The following is a 17447-nucleotide window of genomic DNA, read 5'->3' as shown; positions in this document are numbered from 1 at the left end:
AGAAGGTTATTTAGTGACAATGCCTTGCAACTATGATAATACAGTTTGAGTCCAAGATAAAACATAAAAACATCATCATTAGTTTTCATCCTTACAACCTCTAACTGCATTTCCACATTTAAAATATAGATTATGCTTGTGGTAGTTGAACGTTTTTTCGTGTTCAAACTGAATCATAGTGACGATATCTATTGACCAAATTGGAATATATAATAATTTTACTAACATCACATCGTCAATGTGCATGACGTCACAGTTACCCGACCTGAATTTATAATGTATATCTTGGTGTCTGGATCAAAGACTAACTTATTAACCTTAAATGCTTGCATAACCGATAACTTATCTCATGGTATTATAAAATATAGTTAATATTTGATTAATTACTGATTAATTAACAGATGGAGCAATTCATTAAATAATTTTGTATATGTTGATATTTAATGAAGATGTCTTAACATAAACAGTGTGTTTAATAAATCACTTAAAACCGATTGACATAACCCAAGACGTTAATTCTGGAAACAAATCAATCTGATCCATTGCGAACAAATGATGCATAAATTAAGTACTTCTACTTTTTAGATTATGTAACATGATTAATATTGATTTTGTTACACCTTTCTGATCATATATTACAACAACATTGTCAACATACGGTTAAACAATGTATTTCTCTCGTTGTAAGGAGAGTACATTTGTTTGTTTCCCATAGATCAATTATGTAGTATGAGCACAAAGTCGGAGTGAAACATGATAAAGAGACACTCTCATTCGGCCCCATCCCTACCACCTTACACTTCATTTCTATGTTTAAATCACATGTATAATTTTCATTGTGATTTTGGATAAGAGTTTTTCGTGTTTTAACTAAAATAAAATATAACGTTGGTTATTCCATCTATATAATTGTATTGATGTTGTATCGGAATCGTAATTATTGACTCCATCTCCTTTTATCTTATCCTTTTATATTATAAGGACCAATAACCAACAAAAAGTGGTATTTGAAAAAGCAGTTTATTAGTGATATTTAATTTGATTAAATACACATGAAACATGTAATAAAATGTTAATATAGCATATCGTTTGTATTACGTAAAATACAAACTATATTACTCGTCTCCGAACACCACATGTGCCGCTATCGGTATACACCCCCTACCCTTCACCCTTGGATTATCAAATGATAGAATAGTATGTAATTGTTACTTATTAATTGGTTCCAGAAATCAAAATATTATCAATGATAATGCAGTAGTGATCAGTAATTGAACTTGGAAGATTATCAAAGCTTATTTCAGATAAAATCTGCTCAAAACCATCGTGTCTGTACTGCATAATTATCTATTAAAGCGATACCCTGAGATCCAGGCGAATTAACTCGCAATTTCTTCAAGCGCAAACAATCCGTCCGATTCCATCAGGAGAAAATTCTCTGGTGCTAGTAGTTAGTTTTTGCTATATTTTGCAATATGATACTTAACGAAAATCTGTAAAACATATTTTACAATTACAGGAATATGCGTCTGATGTACATCAGTCTATTTACGGTTAAACACGATAATGAATGATAGCGAATTACTGATTTTAAAACAAGTCAAGGAAACTCGCGAATGAACAGGCGTGAATAAAGCGGTCTATCGTTAATAGCGATATCAGTATAAGAATATTTATAGTAGCAAAACAAAGGAGTATACTACATATCACATATCACATATGGTCAATTTCACCGTTTTTGTACCGCGAAATCATTTATCAAAGTGATACTCCGACAGTGTAATACAGTAGTTTGCAGCAGTGCTATGTCACGTGACCCACACAAAGTGTTCCCATTGATACCTTCATCAGGAGCCGGTGTAGCCGTGGGGTCTTGTGAATTAATCCATAAACAAATATGGAGATAACGTTATCAGTATTTAACTATCGTTTCAAACCTGACATTATTCAATATGACAACATCACTTTAAATGACCACCACTGACACGTGTGTGGGCAGCCACTGTTCTCTACGAAGATGAATGACTTGTTATGGTGGTATTATTTCAGTACGTACCGGGGAGGTCAGTGAAGATCTAAAGCTTTTATATTTGGTTGCATCGCCTTCTGTATATAATAAAGAATACTTCGATTAAAACTCCGCTGTGAGGTTGAATTCCTCTTTGGGATTAAAATTAATACAGGGTTGACTTTAATCTTAATAGATATTAAAGATGTTTCAGGCCCCAGTTTCATCAACGTTCCTTAACTTAAATGTTTCCTTAACTTAAAATCGCTAAGGAATTCCTTAGCTAAGACTTCATGAAAAATGCGTTTCATGAACGTTCCTTAACTTAACGAAGGAGCTCTCCTTAAAATTAAGGAACGTTTATGAAACCGAGGCCAGTTGTCCGTAAATATTCGGTTAATGTACGATATTGTTAGAACACCTCTGATTATATACACATACGTTTATCTTATATACATTGATATCGTCATTGGGTACATTAAATGGCATGATAAGAACTCAACTACAAGTATTCTGGTAATGCGATACATTTTAAACTAGAACACTGACAGGTCAGTAAGGGCCCCGTCTTGTGGCAGTATATCCCCCATAATCATCAAGAAGCTATCTGGCCATATAGCTGAGCTTGACGTTTGAAATTTGGACTTCAAAAAGAATCGCAAGGAAGCAAAATATACATTTTACATGTACTATGATGTGAGTCTTGTTTCCTTCCACCTCCATATTTGCTGGGCTAACAGAAATGTAAATACCGGTGCAATACTCATTTGTAAGCTTTGATTTGTTTTATTTCACCTTATGTACCTCCTCCATCAAGAGCCAGGGTCAATGTCAGAGATCCACTTTGTCTTTGACCTTTGGACCCAAGTGACCTTGACCATTAACCCAGTGACCCTGATCTTTGGTCAGTTGACTTATTCTTTAATTACGACCAACTTTGCTTCTTAATATCATAACAAAATGTTCATCAGTGAAAAATACAATACTTGACCTTGACCCTTTGGACCCCGTAACCTGGACCTAAGGTCAGTTGACTCTGTGTTAAGTTCTGAACAACATTGCTTCATAATGTCATAACAAAATGTTCATCAGTGAAAATATGTAAAATTTGACCCTGACCTTTGAACCTAATGACCTTGACCTGTGACCTTGAATTTTAACCTCAATGTGTAATTTTGTGAACTGAACAACTTGACCAAGTTTCATTTACATCGGTCAATAAATACCAAAGTTATCAGTCAGGAACAAAATTTGCGAACAGACAGACAGACAGACAGACAGACAGACAGAGTGATTGCTATAGGGCACCTGTATCTCCGATACGGGGCCCTAACTAGTATGATATAAACAGAAGATAAACAAAATATAATATACATAATCATATGTGGGAATTATCGGACTGCTGAGCACTTCAACGTCGAAACCCTCTGTTAATGTGGTGTAGTGGTATGAGCTGTGGATATTTCTAGGCTAGGGGACTTGATGCTGTGAGTTGTGAGTTCGAGCCTTGGACAGATTGTACCATTGTTTCCTTCGTCACTTCTTTTTCTATGTTATTTGTATAGTTATCACATATCGTCTTTCATGGACCTTGTGTATGTTGTCGAAAGGTTTCGGATATGAACTCCTGTCGTAATTGTACTGTGTCTGACACAATAGTATGTGTATTTGATCTGAATCTACAATACATACTATTATTGATAATTCGAGATGCAACATTAATCCAAATTATTTGTAAGTGGGTAAAAATCATATATATATATGTATCTTTACAAAAAGTAGATAATAAACCAAAAGTTCTTGCGATGAAAACAATAATAATAAAACAAGTATACAAGCCTGACCGCTACGCTTTTCTGCCTTCTTGCGTATTTTAATACATTGATGTGAAAACTTCAAATGAATGTATTTCTGTCATGTGTACTTGGTTAAGCATTGAACTGTTTTTGTGATTGGCAAACAAAGTAGTATTTGAAATTTTAACAAACACTTAAATTTTATTCCACAATCCAGTATCAATACAATTGCGTATGATATGTCTATAGGGTAATCTAAGTTTATCAATAGAACTCTGAGCTGAAAGTTAGATTTGAAATTGTTTCGATTTTCCCCCGGAACAAATTTCGCGCATGGATAAATACAGTGAACACCGTAAATCCGACCTTGTCCTACACGAGGGAGTTATTTTTGAAAGTTAATTCAAACTTTTCTCTTTGCTCATTTTGTGAAGAATCCAGACGTGAATTTATTTGTTGATTGTTTGGGAATCTGACTACAGTCGGTAAGATTATATAACAGCCTCGTTATTTGACATGTCGACAGCAACTAAGAAAACCGTGGCTGCGAGACGCGCGAAACGTTTGAAGTGAGTGATTTTGCGACGGAGCACAACAGGGGTTCGTTACAAATGTCTGAAATGGTATGTACTGTGACTCATATCAGTAGGTCTATAGAATATGTTTATTTCAAACATTTGTAACGAACCCCTCAGTGCAGTGTAACGGACGATATTTCTGATAAATTACATGAGCGTTAAAATTGTTTTCATTGCCGGCATTGGTGATTTCAACCGATGAGCATTTTGTACGATGTTGCAGACCTTGGTCTTGTTTTTGTTGTAATAAAAGTATTTTTTATTTCATTTTCTATTTTGCACATAAATTTACAATGGCTCAAGTCTCACAATGCCCAGCGATATTTCAGCAGCCGTCATGTTTATTTACATTGGATATTGTAGTTCCGGTCAGTGTTGTATCAATACGCTAAGAATTGTGTCTCGTGCTGCATGGTAATTAAAGTCCCATCAACGACACAGCTTTCAAAGAGGCTATATAGTGACAATGCCATGCAAATGTAAATATATCTGAATGACAGGACGACTGCAACTACGAATTTGCCCATGTTTCCCTTACATCATAGTTTGTATGAATGATGCGTCACATAATTAGTATTTCAAGGCATCTGTTACGCATTCAACAGTTTGCGAACAGTGAACCTTACAGCAGTGTAGTGTTATACGTCTTCTTCTGCTCATGTTTCTTCTGCTTATTTGTTTACACATTTACAACAACCCTTCGTCTTAAAAGCACATATTCCATATCTTTTATCACAGCCTTCTTCTTTATCCCCGTTATCATAAACAGCTGTGGCCAAGGTGTCGTCACATTTACATTCAGTATCTGTACATGACTCTGTCGTGCTAAATAAAGGGAAACAATGATGTAAACCGTTATACCTGTATATACATATATCAATTACTAAATTATGTTTGGTATCGTTATTTCATATAACGAGATTTGAGTTAAGATATCAACAAGCATATGTCTCATACATACATGTTACGACGGTTAAATAAGAGAAGTAAATGACCACACTGATGTAAGTATGTTTTATAAGTTTACCTGACTGTATCGAAATTTCTGCTCCATATCCAAGACTCGTCATACATAATACAGCTATAGCTAAGTTTTATTCTCCTTGTAATTTTTCAAAAGTGTTCATGTAAATCTTAAATACTTAAATACTTAATATTTTGCCCTAGTTTTGCTGATTTAAAAAAAAAGATGGGCATACAGGTTACACACACAGATGTGAATGGGTCAATGAAACATATCCCTCCAGACTTAGAATATGATCATAAACCAATTTCTCCCCACACCATCGAGAATGTCTTCTTTGCCCAATATGCATCCGTCCCATTGTTCATTATGGCAACTAAACCCAACGAAAACATTCTACTAAAGAAAAGGGTTATAGTACTTGTTGTTGTAGTTGTTCTTGTTAATAAAAAGCGAATTGTGTTAGGTCAAAACGCTACAACCAAATCAAATATTCAAAACGATTGTAAATGAAACTGATCAAAACTTAGTATTTATAATATTTGTTTCCATGTGTACGCATAGTGACATTATTGTTACTTACTTGCAACTGTCATATTGAAAATATTGTTTGTAACCTGCAAATACAGCCACAGAGCTAGTTGTTCCATCGATGCATTTAATGGAAGTAGGAGAGTAAAATAATTGTTTCCTGAAAAAAGAAAACAAATAGTAAGGCTTGAACTTCAAACAATGTACATTAATACAAAAAACAGGTTATACAAAAATTGAAAAGTAGTGTCAAAATCAACCATTTAAGGTTAAAATATTGACCGTAACGGTAGCTATGTACGATTTATAACCAATCTTCCACTTAGGTACAAGTAGTTACTACGACAGCCTATATGCATTATCATATTTGTTGAATTGCTTTGGTATAATTTAGGTAGAAACTTACGTTGAACAACAACCATGGTATGCACGCTTCAGAATACCATCCACACTTGTTTCATACGTCGCCTGTGATGCTGCAGTTCGAAATCGTTCAGGATACTTCGTCCGAAGTCTGTGAAGAATCAAAAACTGTGTCTAAAAAACTACATCAATATTTCACTCAAAAGCATGACTTCCTGTTACTGATTCATTAAAGCACCGTGAAAGTGATACGATCGATTTATAACGCATTGCTTGCGAACAGTGTTTTCTCTTCGTTGACCGTTCGCGCATTAAAGCGTTACCATGTATCACATCGCATGGATGTTATTGTGTTAGGTGTATGGCAACAGTAGGTAATTGAAAATCCATAATGATTGTTCTTTGAAATACAAATTTTAGACATTGAATTCTACATAGTATACTTGTTTAGAGTTAATCTTAAAATTAAGCATTTTAATTCTTAAGTACAAATTGCAAGTGCTGAATTAAGAGAACCGAATATACATCCAGTCAGAAAATAAGCCCCTTTTTGTCGTTATAGGGCACCTGCCGACCCAGTGGGCTTTCATTTTAAATCGAAAGTCCCGTTTGCATCTGTGGACATTTTTGTTAGAATGTCATTCACGTTTTCATTGAGTGTCAACTTTTTGGTAATGAAAGGCGTATTGCGCTTCTAATTTTAAATGTCTTAGGTATAGATTTAAATTTAGAGGGTTTTTTTGGCAGTTCAGATATTTCGGTGAACCTGAACTCTTAGCTTTTTAGATATGTGAGTCATTTCATCATTCTGTGTGAATAGTATATATATATATATAGTTCATGATTATGCAAATTATCATGTATGTCATGTAATTGTGAATGTATGATGGGAGAAGGCTGTGATATGTTGTAATAACGTGTGCCTTGTTCAAAGTATTTGGCAACAAAATATGCTTTAAAGAAGAAAATACGGTTCTCCTTTGTAGAATTCAGTACATCCTTTAATATAGACCGGACTAGTTTTTATTTCAAATCAGTAAAGGTGTTTTTTTTCTGAAAATGAAATACTTTTCTATAATGAATTAAAATTCAACAACATACCAGAAGTTTAAAAATATTGTTCATATAGTAGTAAAGAGAAGCATGATTGCAATAATTTCTGGTAATCCATATCGGAAATAGTTTTAAATTATATTGGATATTGATTTTTTAGTGATTGTTGTATAATTGCATATTAGATACATGTCGAAGTTACTGTAACGCTGTGAGAGATAGAATGTTATAGTTCTACTCTATACTATGTAAGGGTAGTTTGTACACTGTAAAGCACATGTTTAAAACAAAATTTCTGTGACATCGTTGTTTTCCCGAAAAAATTGCAAATTTATAATATCGTTGTATTAATGGACATGAAAAGTGATCAAAGGTTACTAAAACAATCGTTAACACCTTGTTAAATTTAGTCAATAATTGATCCTCTTAGGTGTATTGATGATCAAAGCGTAATTAGCCCTATCCGAATATGCACAACAGCCTACACACACTAATGTCAAATGTATCAACGTATATGATATTAAGAACTTGTTCTTTTATAAATAATTGGTACTTTTATGTATGAGGTATCGGACATATTATTCATCCCTTTTTCTGCGTGTGAACGTTTAAAGAGCTTATTCTACCACACATACCGATATAATAACAAAATTTGGGAAAGCATGAAGAATATAAGGCTCTTTGATAAATAACTTCAATATTTGATTCAGTGATAAAGAAATATAGACACAACCGGTTGCCATGTTGATCAATATCAAAAGAAATACACTTATTGCGAAAACAAATTCATTAAGGATGTAGCATCTAATTGAGTATTACATGTTATCAATAGAAAATGTTTCTTACCTGCAAGTATCCGTAGCTAAAGCAATATCAGACGTGTTTGATTGACAGGTCGGTCTGCTCACCAAATGTGCAACCATCGCACATGTCGCTCCCGTCGTCAGCAAGCTGGCTACGGTCTACAACATAGCATGACAGTTAATTGCGATACACAAAAGCTAAAAGCAACAAAAGTTGCCACAATATATGTCAGAGTTTCTAAACTTTTGATTGTCATTATTTTGGTATGGATTTATCTATGATGGATACTCCTGAAATCCAATTTTGTTGTTCTTCTAGTCAATTCAGACAGACGTTTTCATTTTTTCCTTGATGATCAAGCAGATATATCATTCTAAGGATGTTGTTATTTATTTAAGGTTTTTAAAATCAATACTGCATCTTCATCTAAGCTAGCATTTTAAGATATCCTGATAAAACAATGGTAATTTTGAATAACCTTCCAAATCTTTTGTATTCTTTATAATCATGCACATATTGATTTAGGAAATTGTTTGGTATAACTGTCCATAGGCTTGCATTTGTATCACCCTTTATACATTTTGAACATTCCCACAATATATAGTTAGAATGTTAGATGTCAAATATAGCATTTGTAAACCCCTCTTTTGAATTATAAGCAGAGCGCTTTTCGTTTAACTATTTTCCCCAGACATTTTGATAATGTGTTGTGGTACAGGTAGTACTGAAATAAGTCAATTAAGGAATAAAAAGGGATTTGAAATTCCGAATTCTTTAAATCATAGTCAGTTTCCTTTTTTGTGCTATTTTTTTTTCTCTGAGTTTACTCTAAAATGAATACAAAGTACTTTCAAATGCCCAATCTATGTCTTCATATTGATCAACTATCGATAAATTATTGTCTCCTAACTTTGTTCCTTGTGATATTTTTCGATTAAGTATCAGACCTGATAGACTACCAATATTTAAATAAGATTTAGATCTTTTGTGATGTTTTTTTTTTTTTTTTTTTTGCTTTTAGAAATAATGTAGTATCGTCTGCTAGTGTGGATATTTTAAAATCTCTTCTTTGTTAATGTTTAAATAGTGCCCTTCCGTTTTTGATCTTATCTTATTTTGGTAGCTATTATTTCTACAGCTATTACAAAGAGGAGTGGTGATATCGAACAGTCTGGGTTTATTCCGCGTGTGACACTTTCTGTGGAATCAAAGGCCTAGGTAAAGTCAAGAAAAAGTATTAAAAGCCTCATTAACTTAAAAGTTGTCAGTATAATCAACAATGTCTTAGATTAAACGAATGTTATATCTAATATTTCATCCGATAACATAGCCATTTTGGTCAACGCTAATTATTTGTAGCTCACCTAGCAATAAGTGCAAGTTAACCTTATGGTATGGTGTGTTGGCCGTCGTCCGTCAATTTTTTCTCTGAACGACTTCTTCTTAAGAACTGGAGAACCTATGACAATACTTTTTTGGCCTGTAGGGACCTAGGACAGAGTGATATAATTTTTCTCAAATAAATAACCTTGACCTACTTTCAGTGTCACAGGGGTTAAATCTATTTAAACCTTTCAACAATTTCTTCAGAATAACCAGGATGCCCAGAGTAATGATACTTAACCAGAAGGTACCTGTGACAGAGTGATACAAAGTATCCTCAAATATTGACATTGGCCTATTGTCTAGGGCATGTAAGGGCAAAAAGTGTAGAAACCCTTCTACTGAATAACCAAGAGACATAGCGCAATAATATTTCGCCAATAGGTACCTGGGACAGAGTAAAATTAAAGATTCCTCCAAAATATGACATTGGGACAGAGAGCTTAACAGTTTTTCTCAAATAAATATCATTGACTTACGTCACAGGGTTCAAAATCGTCAATCATTTTATCAACTTCTTCTGAATAACCAAGAGGCCTAGGTCAATTATATTTGGTCAGTAGTTCCTTGGGACAGAGTGATACAAAGTCTTCTTAAATAAATGGCCTTGTCCTATTAACAGGGCTTAGATATGTTTAAATCTTTAAACATTTTCTTCAGAATACCTGGTAATCATACTTAATCAGTAGGTACATGTACCTAGGACAGAGTGATATAAACGTTTCTCAAAAAATGACCTTGGCCTACTTTCAAGGTCACAGGGGCTAATTATGTTAAAACCTTATAACAACTTCCTCTGAATAACCAGGAGGCCAAACGTATTGATACTTGGCAAGTATGTACCTGGGTCAGAGTGCTATAAAATGTCCTCAAATAAATGACATTGACCTACTTTCGAGGTCACAAATGAAAAAAAGTATAAAAATAATAAACAACTTCTCTTCAATAATCAAAAGGTCCAGAACAACGATATTTGGCCAGTAGGTACATATGTTCATAGCTACTCGGGAAAGTGGGATATAAAGTGCCCTTGACCTACTATCGAGGTCACGGGTGTCAAATATGTAAAAAAAAAAAAACACTTCTGATTAAACAGGAGACCCAGATTAATATTACTTGACAAGTAGGTTCTTGGGACAGAGTGATATAAAGTTCCTTCAAATAAATTATCTTTGACATACTTTAAAGACCACAAGGGTCAAATGATTTTAAAACGTGTAAATATATTTTTTTTGAATACCCACGAGGCCGAGGGCAATGCTATTTAACCAGTAGGTACTTTAGACAGTGTGATATAAAGTTTTCCAAAATAAATGGCCTTGACTTACTTTCAGGGGCAAATATTTGCGAAAGTACTTTTATTGAGAATATTTCTCATGCATGCCCAAATATCCAGATGAGCGATACACGCCCTGTGGGCCTCTTGTTGGCAATATAGGTTGGATTCGAATACGATATATGGCGGATGCCATCGATAAAGCAGAATATTACCGTCCAGAATATCTCGTAACTCTCCAAGACTCTCCATGTAAATCTTTCCTTTGTTCAGATGTTGCGGTAGTTTTATCGATTTTGACTTCGAATTATGGTTTTGTTAAAAACGCGGTATTTGTGTTATTGCATTTTTTTTAAATGTTGAACAAGCGGTGTGTACATTTTTTCGATCGTCTTAATTATTATGCATAAAAAACATCGTAACTTACGACACCTTACGGGCTACCATAAGTTGAATTTTTTCTTAAGTTAAGAACTTTTTTAATTTACATATCTTAACTTACGCAAAAAGGAACATACTCGCGTTCATATTCGGGAAAAATGGCAGCGTTCATTATATTAAATACAGTAAGAGAGGGAGAAAACTTAAGAAGCGAGCGAGATTTTAGAGACAGAACCTAGGGTCTCGACATCATAACCGACCCTTATACAGCGCTACATATATCAAAGGCGGGTCATTCTGCAGCTAGTTGATGGCATCAAAGACGGAATGCAGCCGCAAACTTGGAGATCTCACTCCATCCCTGCCCATATTCAGGTAATTTCTCTGCTTACGTAATTTCTCTGCTTGCGCTACGAAGTCACAGGTCACAGATCTTGGAAACAGAAAAAGACCCTGTGTTAGGCCTAGATCATCTTGTCAAGTTACTGATTTCTCAATAAAACGTACAACTATATTTTCAACACAAACATTTTAAAACAATCATGTGAAAAGGTCGTATCACGAGCAATTGTTTCAACGAAGACATTTTATTAGTTTTGAAAAGTTTTCATTCCAAGTTTGCCGATCTCCACGCTCCGTAAAATAGGTCAGGATGTCCTCTCAGAGAATGATGTTTATTTTTTGGGAAACACTTAAGACCTGAATGAAGAGGATAATGTCAGGTTTTTGGACCGAGTTGATGAACTAAAATTTAGATGTTTTATGATTGATCACGATAAATTTAATATATATAAGATAATTTGAATTTTCTGATTTATATGTCTTCTAATTCTATCATCTCTAGATGAAGGTATTATATGGGAAGGCCTAGACAAGAGATCCCAGAGGAATCTTGGCGCCTTTCATTGTGCCATATTTATTATTTCTTTGTCAGATTGATCTTTTCTCGTATTTGTTTTATTGAGTCATGTTAACATTAAATGCAGCTTCGGGTAACTATTTTGTTTATTCCATCAAAGCTCAAAGTAAACATGCACAACTAAGGCCCATGGAAAACCTACAGAACAAATTTGATAAAGATATTTCCAGTTTTTCCTGAGAAATATCGAAAACAAACATTCATACAGCGGGAGACCCAGGGGAACCTACATATGAATTTAAAAAATATATTAAGAAGTACTTACTACGTTAGAAATAGCGAAAACAAGAATTGTTTAAGGACTGACGACGGACAACTGACGACAGACCATGGACGATTTGAACAAAGACAAGGAAAGAAAAGGATTTGTAGCGATGACAAAGTTTATAAACACTGTTAATAAAAATAATAAAGTAGGAAAATATTAAATTTATCAAAGACTTTTATTTCTTGAGTTTGCTAAGGCCAATTATTAATTGCTAAAGACAAATATGGGGTTTTAGCAACTTTTGCTAAAGGAAATTTTGATCTAAGAGTTTGCGGATAATTCCCAATGCAAGGTCGAAGTATTTAGCTTTCCTGAAGTAAGAGTGCATTTATATAGCAATCTAATCAATGTATATCGTGGGTTTCCGGACCTTTCATGATGCTTACGATAACCTACGATGTTGTCAGATAAAGTATTTTGGAAAACTCCATGAATATTTCTTTTATTATATGACTGGTGCTTATTGCAATACCTGACTGGAGGAGCGACGTCAAGTGACAAGTCTATAAATCTGTTACAGACCTCGACCCATAAAAAGAAAAGTGTTACAGAACGCTACTAAAAATAGGCCTAGGTAATTTCCAAGCCATCGATTAACAGACAATCAAATCATCTGTTACAGACCTCGACCTATAAATATATAAGTGTTATAGACCGCTAACAAAAATAGGCCTTGGTAATTTACCAGCCAGTCTGTAAATCTTTTACAAAAGAATCATCTCATCACATTCTGAACTACGTGATGCTATTGATAATGTCGATTGTGCAAATTATATTTACTTGAAATTAAATATCACATGAATTGAATCTGAAATTAGGTTATTTGGTATTGGAAGTCTTCAATCTGTTATTCCAACCCATCCATTAGTTTGTGACTTGAAAAGTGGACTAAAATACAGCTACAGTCAGGCAGAATATCAGTGCTTGATTCATAGGAACCTATTAAAAGATTTAAACATATGACGCCTGTGACCTTGAACAAGGACATTAGGTTGAACAGAGTTTATAGTCTTTCAACCCAGCATGCTTCTGGCAAAATATAATTACCCTGGAATTTTTGGTTATACAGAACAAGTCATTTAAAGATTTAAACATATATTGATCACAGTGATTTTGAATATGGCAAAGTTCACTCATTTGAACAAACTTGGTAGTCCTTCATCCCAGCATGTTAATGTCCAAATATCATCACCCTTGGCCATTTGCTTATTGAGAAAAAGGTTTTAAACATATTTGACCCCTGTGGCCTTGGGTATATGTCAAGGTCATTCATTTTAACAAACTTGGTAGCGCTTTATGCCAGCATGCTACTGGCCAACTAACAATATCCTAGGTCTTTTGGTTACTGAGAGGAAGTTGTTTAAGGTAAAAAGTTGACGCCGGACAGACGGACACCGCACCACGGCATAAGCTCACTCGCCTTCGGGCAGGTGATCAGCTAATAAAACAATTTAGAAATTAGGTTTCAGTTAATCCCTGATTCTTTATTGATTGGAGATTGTGCCGTTTAGTTTTAGCAAACAATACATGTACTAATTCTGCTTTTTTCAAAATTGTATTCAGTTAGCAAGTGTATTTCTGATCATAAGAAACTTACATGTGCTATCTTCAGCTTACCCATACGAGCTTTTGTTTGACATCTATAAATTGGTTTTAATTGATGTTTGACTGTATTGGTACAAATAAGTTCTGCGGACAGGAGTTAATGTTGTCTTTACTTTTGTTTTAACGCTTATGTGGAGCCTGTTACTGTTCCGTTTTACCTAATTCGACCTCAGTGAATGTTGTTCAGGTCTGTTAATCACGGATAGACCTCATCTGAAGTCCACAATTGTGTAATATTTTTCATAAAAACAGCTTTTTACAACATACAATACCAGTTTTACTGCATATTTTGCCAACATAAATCCTTTTGTGTGTGTAAATCCAGAACATGTTTACATCATCTGGTTCCAGTTTTACAGTACCCGAATGTTTACATGGGAAATTGGCTGTTGTTTACTATTCATCCAGGGAGTAATTGGCCAGCTTTGATTGACAGTTTGACTGTCTGTTGTTGTTTAATATTTTAAACCTCACTTAATTGTAATGAGAACCGGTTACTGCAGTATCACTTTCTTGAAACATGGATCAGATGTGAAGTATATTATGTTTAAGAAAATCCTTTAATGTAATTACCAAATATGTACATTTACATGTAAGTCTACATTTGTAATTTCAGGTTTTGATCTGTCTACGATTTCTTGCTAAAGGAGATTACCCTTCAGATATGGCAGATATTCATGGGATATCAAAGTTATCTGGCAGTTTGATAATCCTCCGTGTCATCAATTCAATCTGCGAATATCTGAAGAATATTGAATTCCCCACCAACATAAATGAAATACGGAAAGTAAATGCAGAATTCAATAAAATTGCTGGCTTTCGCAATGTGGCTGGTGCTATAGATGGCACACAGACTCCTATCCAAAGACTGTCATCAGTTGACGAACACCTGTATGTGTGTAGGAAAGGATTTCACTCCATAAATGTACAAAGGGGAGTAAATTCAGACTTAAGGCATGCAGCAAAACTAAGTTTAAAGTTATTCACAATTCAAGCAACCTTCATTTGTCAGAAAAATTCCAAAAGAATTTGTTTACCAATGTTAAGTGTCATCCCTTGAGTCCTTTCTGTTATCTTTATCCTTCCAATCTGCTATGAATTCAAAAAAAGATGATTTTGGGAAACAGTGCTCATCAATTCTGGCCATGCCAAATTCCTACAAATTTTTACAAAACCTTATTTGAACTTTGACCTTTCAATTTGACCTTGACCTGACACATAACTTTGGCTAAATATGAAGTCTCTGTCTCATATACATGTAGTCCAAAATGCTATGGGTAATGGTAAGAGTTCTGGACAAACAGACCAGAAAATGTTTTTGGTTTTAGTTTTCATCCCATAAAACTAAAATGACTTAATGATCTTGTTTATTGCAGAGCAAAATCACATCCATTTAGCGGAAAGGATTTCACATCTGAATTGCAGATTTACAAACACAGTATGCAAATTCCCAGGATCTACGCATGATTCATATATTTTTTCCTCCCACAAAACTAGAACGACTTAATGATATTGTTTATTGCATAGCAAAAGCACATTCATTTAGTATATAACAAAGGATTTCACATCTGAATTGCAGATTTACAAACGCAGTATGCTTATTCCCAGGATCTACGCATGAGGCATATATTCTACAGAGCAGTTTTTTTACCAGGCTATCTGTCACATCTAGAAGATGGAGGTTTGCTGTTGGGAGACTCGGGGTATCCTTTAAAGGAGTGACTTATGACCCCAATTAATAATAATAAAAGACCAGGTCAGGGGGAGCGGTACAATTCAGCTCACTGCCGCACAAGGAATGTTGTAGAAAGGGCATTTGGTGGTGTAGGGTTGAAAGTCCTTTGTAGCCCACCCTTATCAGACTATTCAAATCGCCCGTGGTCTGTCCGTCAGTCATCTATCCGTTGAGGAGGTAAAACGCTAGAAAACAAATGAAATATCCAATAGATAAAATGGACAAAATCAGTGTTTGATATTATATTACTGAGAACCTACAGAAGGGACAGTGTGTTGGTACGATTTACTTTTATCTAGCATATATAACTAGATTACGGAGACAAATTAACCATTGACTAATGACTGATTGACATACAGAAAGTTACAGCATGCCAACATGCTTGCCAGTAGCGAGGATTTAAGACAAATACTTGAAGTATTGTTACATGTTCAATCCGACACTCCAGGACAAATTATATATCCTAAGACATAATGTTAATATTGTGGTGAATTTTGGGGAGAATTATATTCCTTAGACCGATACCCGCGCCGACAACCTGGATGTGGCATTGTAACGTTCCGGGGTCCGTACTCTAGTCACTTCTAAGGATCCCTGTGCTGTAAGCTTAATTATAACTACACTACAGTTGCAAATATATACAAGTATGTGTTACTACCTTGTAACCAGCATACCTATTACCTAATGCTTAATACATGATATGAACAGAATAATTACTGCACGACTATAGAACTATTACCAAAGCTATCTGCTCTGTATCACTATAACACACTACACACACTACCGTACAATCCAGGCAGTACACAACTCGACTACCTAGTCACAGCTAGCCCTAGTCACTATAGTTGCCCTATAGTCAACTACCTAGCTATATGACCTAGTCGCGCCGATCACGACAGCCTCATACTAGTATACAACTACAGCACTGTCTAATGACCACGACTATCCCTAGTCACGACTAGCTCTAACGAATATTACTTGTCACGACTAGCCTGGTCGCGACTACCCCTAGTCACGACTAGCACCAACGACTATACCTAGTCACGACTAGCCTCGTCGCGACTAGCACTGCACAGCCTATGCCCGTGACACCTTCTGTCTAATGGTATCTCGCTACAGCACTCGATCTTTTATTTAACATATCTTCCATGCAGTGTGTGGATCAAGGCAAGACTTATTCAGTCACTTCTATCTTTCCAACACAAAGCCGGTCTCGCATATATTAGATACTTGCGATCTGTCACTGCTGTGCACACGCCGAGATCAGAACAGAACTGGGCCGATTGCCGCTGGATTCTGCCTATTTATACCCTCTTGCTATCCTAGCGACACCTAGCGGTGAGTGAGGTATAATCACCTGTGGGTTTTGATTGTACCTCGAAAACTATCTGTCTTCTAAGCGTTCGAATTACTGAGACATAACACAAATGATTAACGCCAACAGATCAACCTATTTAACCTGAATAATATGCTACATCAGCGAAGGTAGGATTACGATATGTACATTCATCACATTACCCACGCCTCCGAGAACAACGTGTCCTCGCGTTATTGAAATAAAACAACTCCGATACTGAACTCTTCAAGATGTAATGACATCAATCAAAAATATACACGATGATTCTTCTACAACCGCAAATGTTACCCTCATATAGTGATAACACAAATAGTCTGATCTACCTAATATTCGGAAGTGTAACTAGAATGCCACTGAGGTGGTCGTCGAGTGCGTGTTTGCCTGGAGTTGTTCTCTCCATTTCTGACTGAATCACTGTTATTCTAT

The 17447-nt window shown here is 35.1% G+C and overlaps 1 protein-coding gene across 2 annotated transcripts; it reads right to left on the bottom strand.

The window, feature by feature from the left end:
- Positions 1-4798: 4798 nt before the first annotated feature.
- LOC110459117 lies at positions 4799-15070 on the bottom strand. Of its 2 annotated transcripts, none has more exons than XM_021511214.1 (5): positions 14967-15070; positions 8140-8255; positions 6284-6391; positions 5930-6037; positions 4799-5207 (listed from the first exon to the last, which is right to left on the bottom strand). In XM_021511214.1, exons 2-5 carry the CDS (start codon positions 8214-8216, stop codon positions 5054-5056), a joined length of 447 nt encoding a protein of 148 aa, XP_021366889.1. In that variant the 5' UTR covers positions 8217-8255; positions 14967-15070; the 3' UTR covers positions 4799-5053. The 2 variants fall into 2 exon arrangements, with proteins under 2 accessions (XP_021366889.1, XP_021366888.1); XM_021511213.1 differs by lacking the exon at positions 14967-15070 and adding an exon at positions 11398-11511.
- Positions 15071-17447: the final 2377 nt, after the last annotated feature.

The sequence above is a fragment of the Mizuhopecten yessoensis genome, unplaced genomic scaffold (assembly GCF_002113885.1).
Source record: "Mizuhopecten yessoensis strain PY_sf001 unplaced genomic scaffold, ASM211388v2 scaffold9969, whole genome shotgun sequence".
Classification (NCBI taxonomy): Eukaryota; Metazoa; Mollusca; class Bivalvia; order Pectinida; family Pectinidae; genus Mizuhopecten; species Mizuhopecten yessoensis.
This window is presented reverse-complemented; position numbering and strand designations above follow the sequence as displayed.

Bases quoted from the DNA above. Each gene is read 5' to 3' on its own strand.
- LOC110459117 (XM_021511214.1), bottom strand. From the start codon at position 8,216: ATGGTTGCACATTTGGTGAGCAGACCGACCTGTCAATCAAACACGTCT. The intron at 6,392-8,139 runs GTAAGAAACATT...GATTCTTCACAG, and splicing joins TTAGCTACGGATACTTGCAG to ACTTCGGACGAAGTATCCTG. The intron at 6,038-6,283 runs GTAAGTTTCTAC...TTCTTTTTTCAG, and splicing joins TACCATGGTTGTTGTTCAAC to GAAACAATTATTTTACTCTC.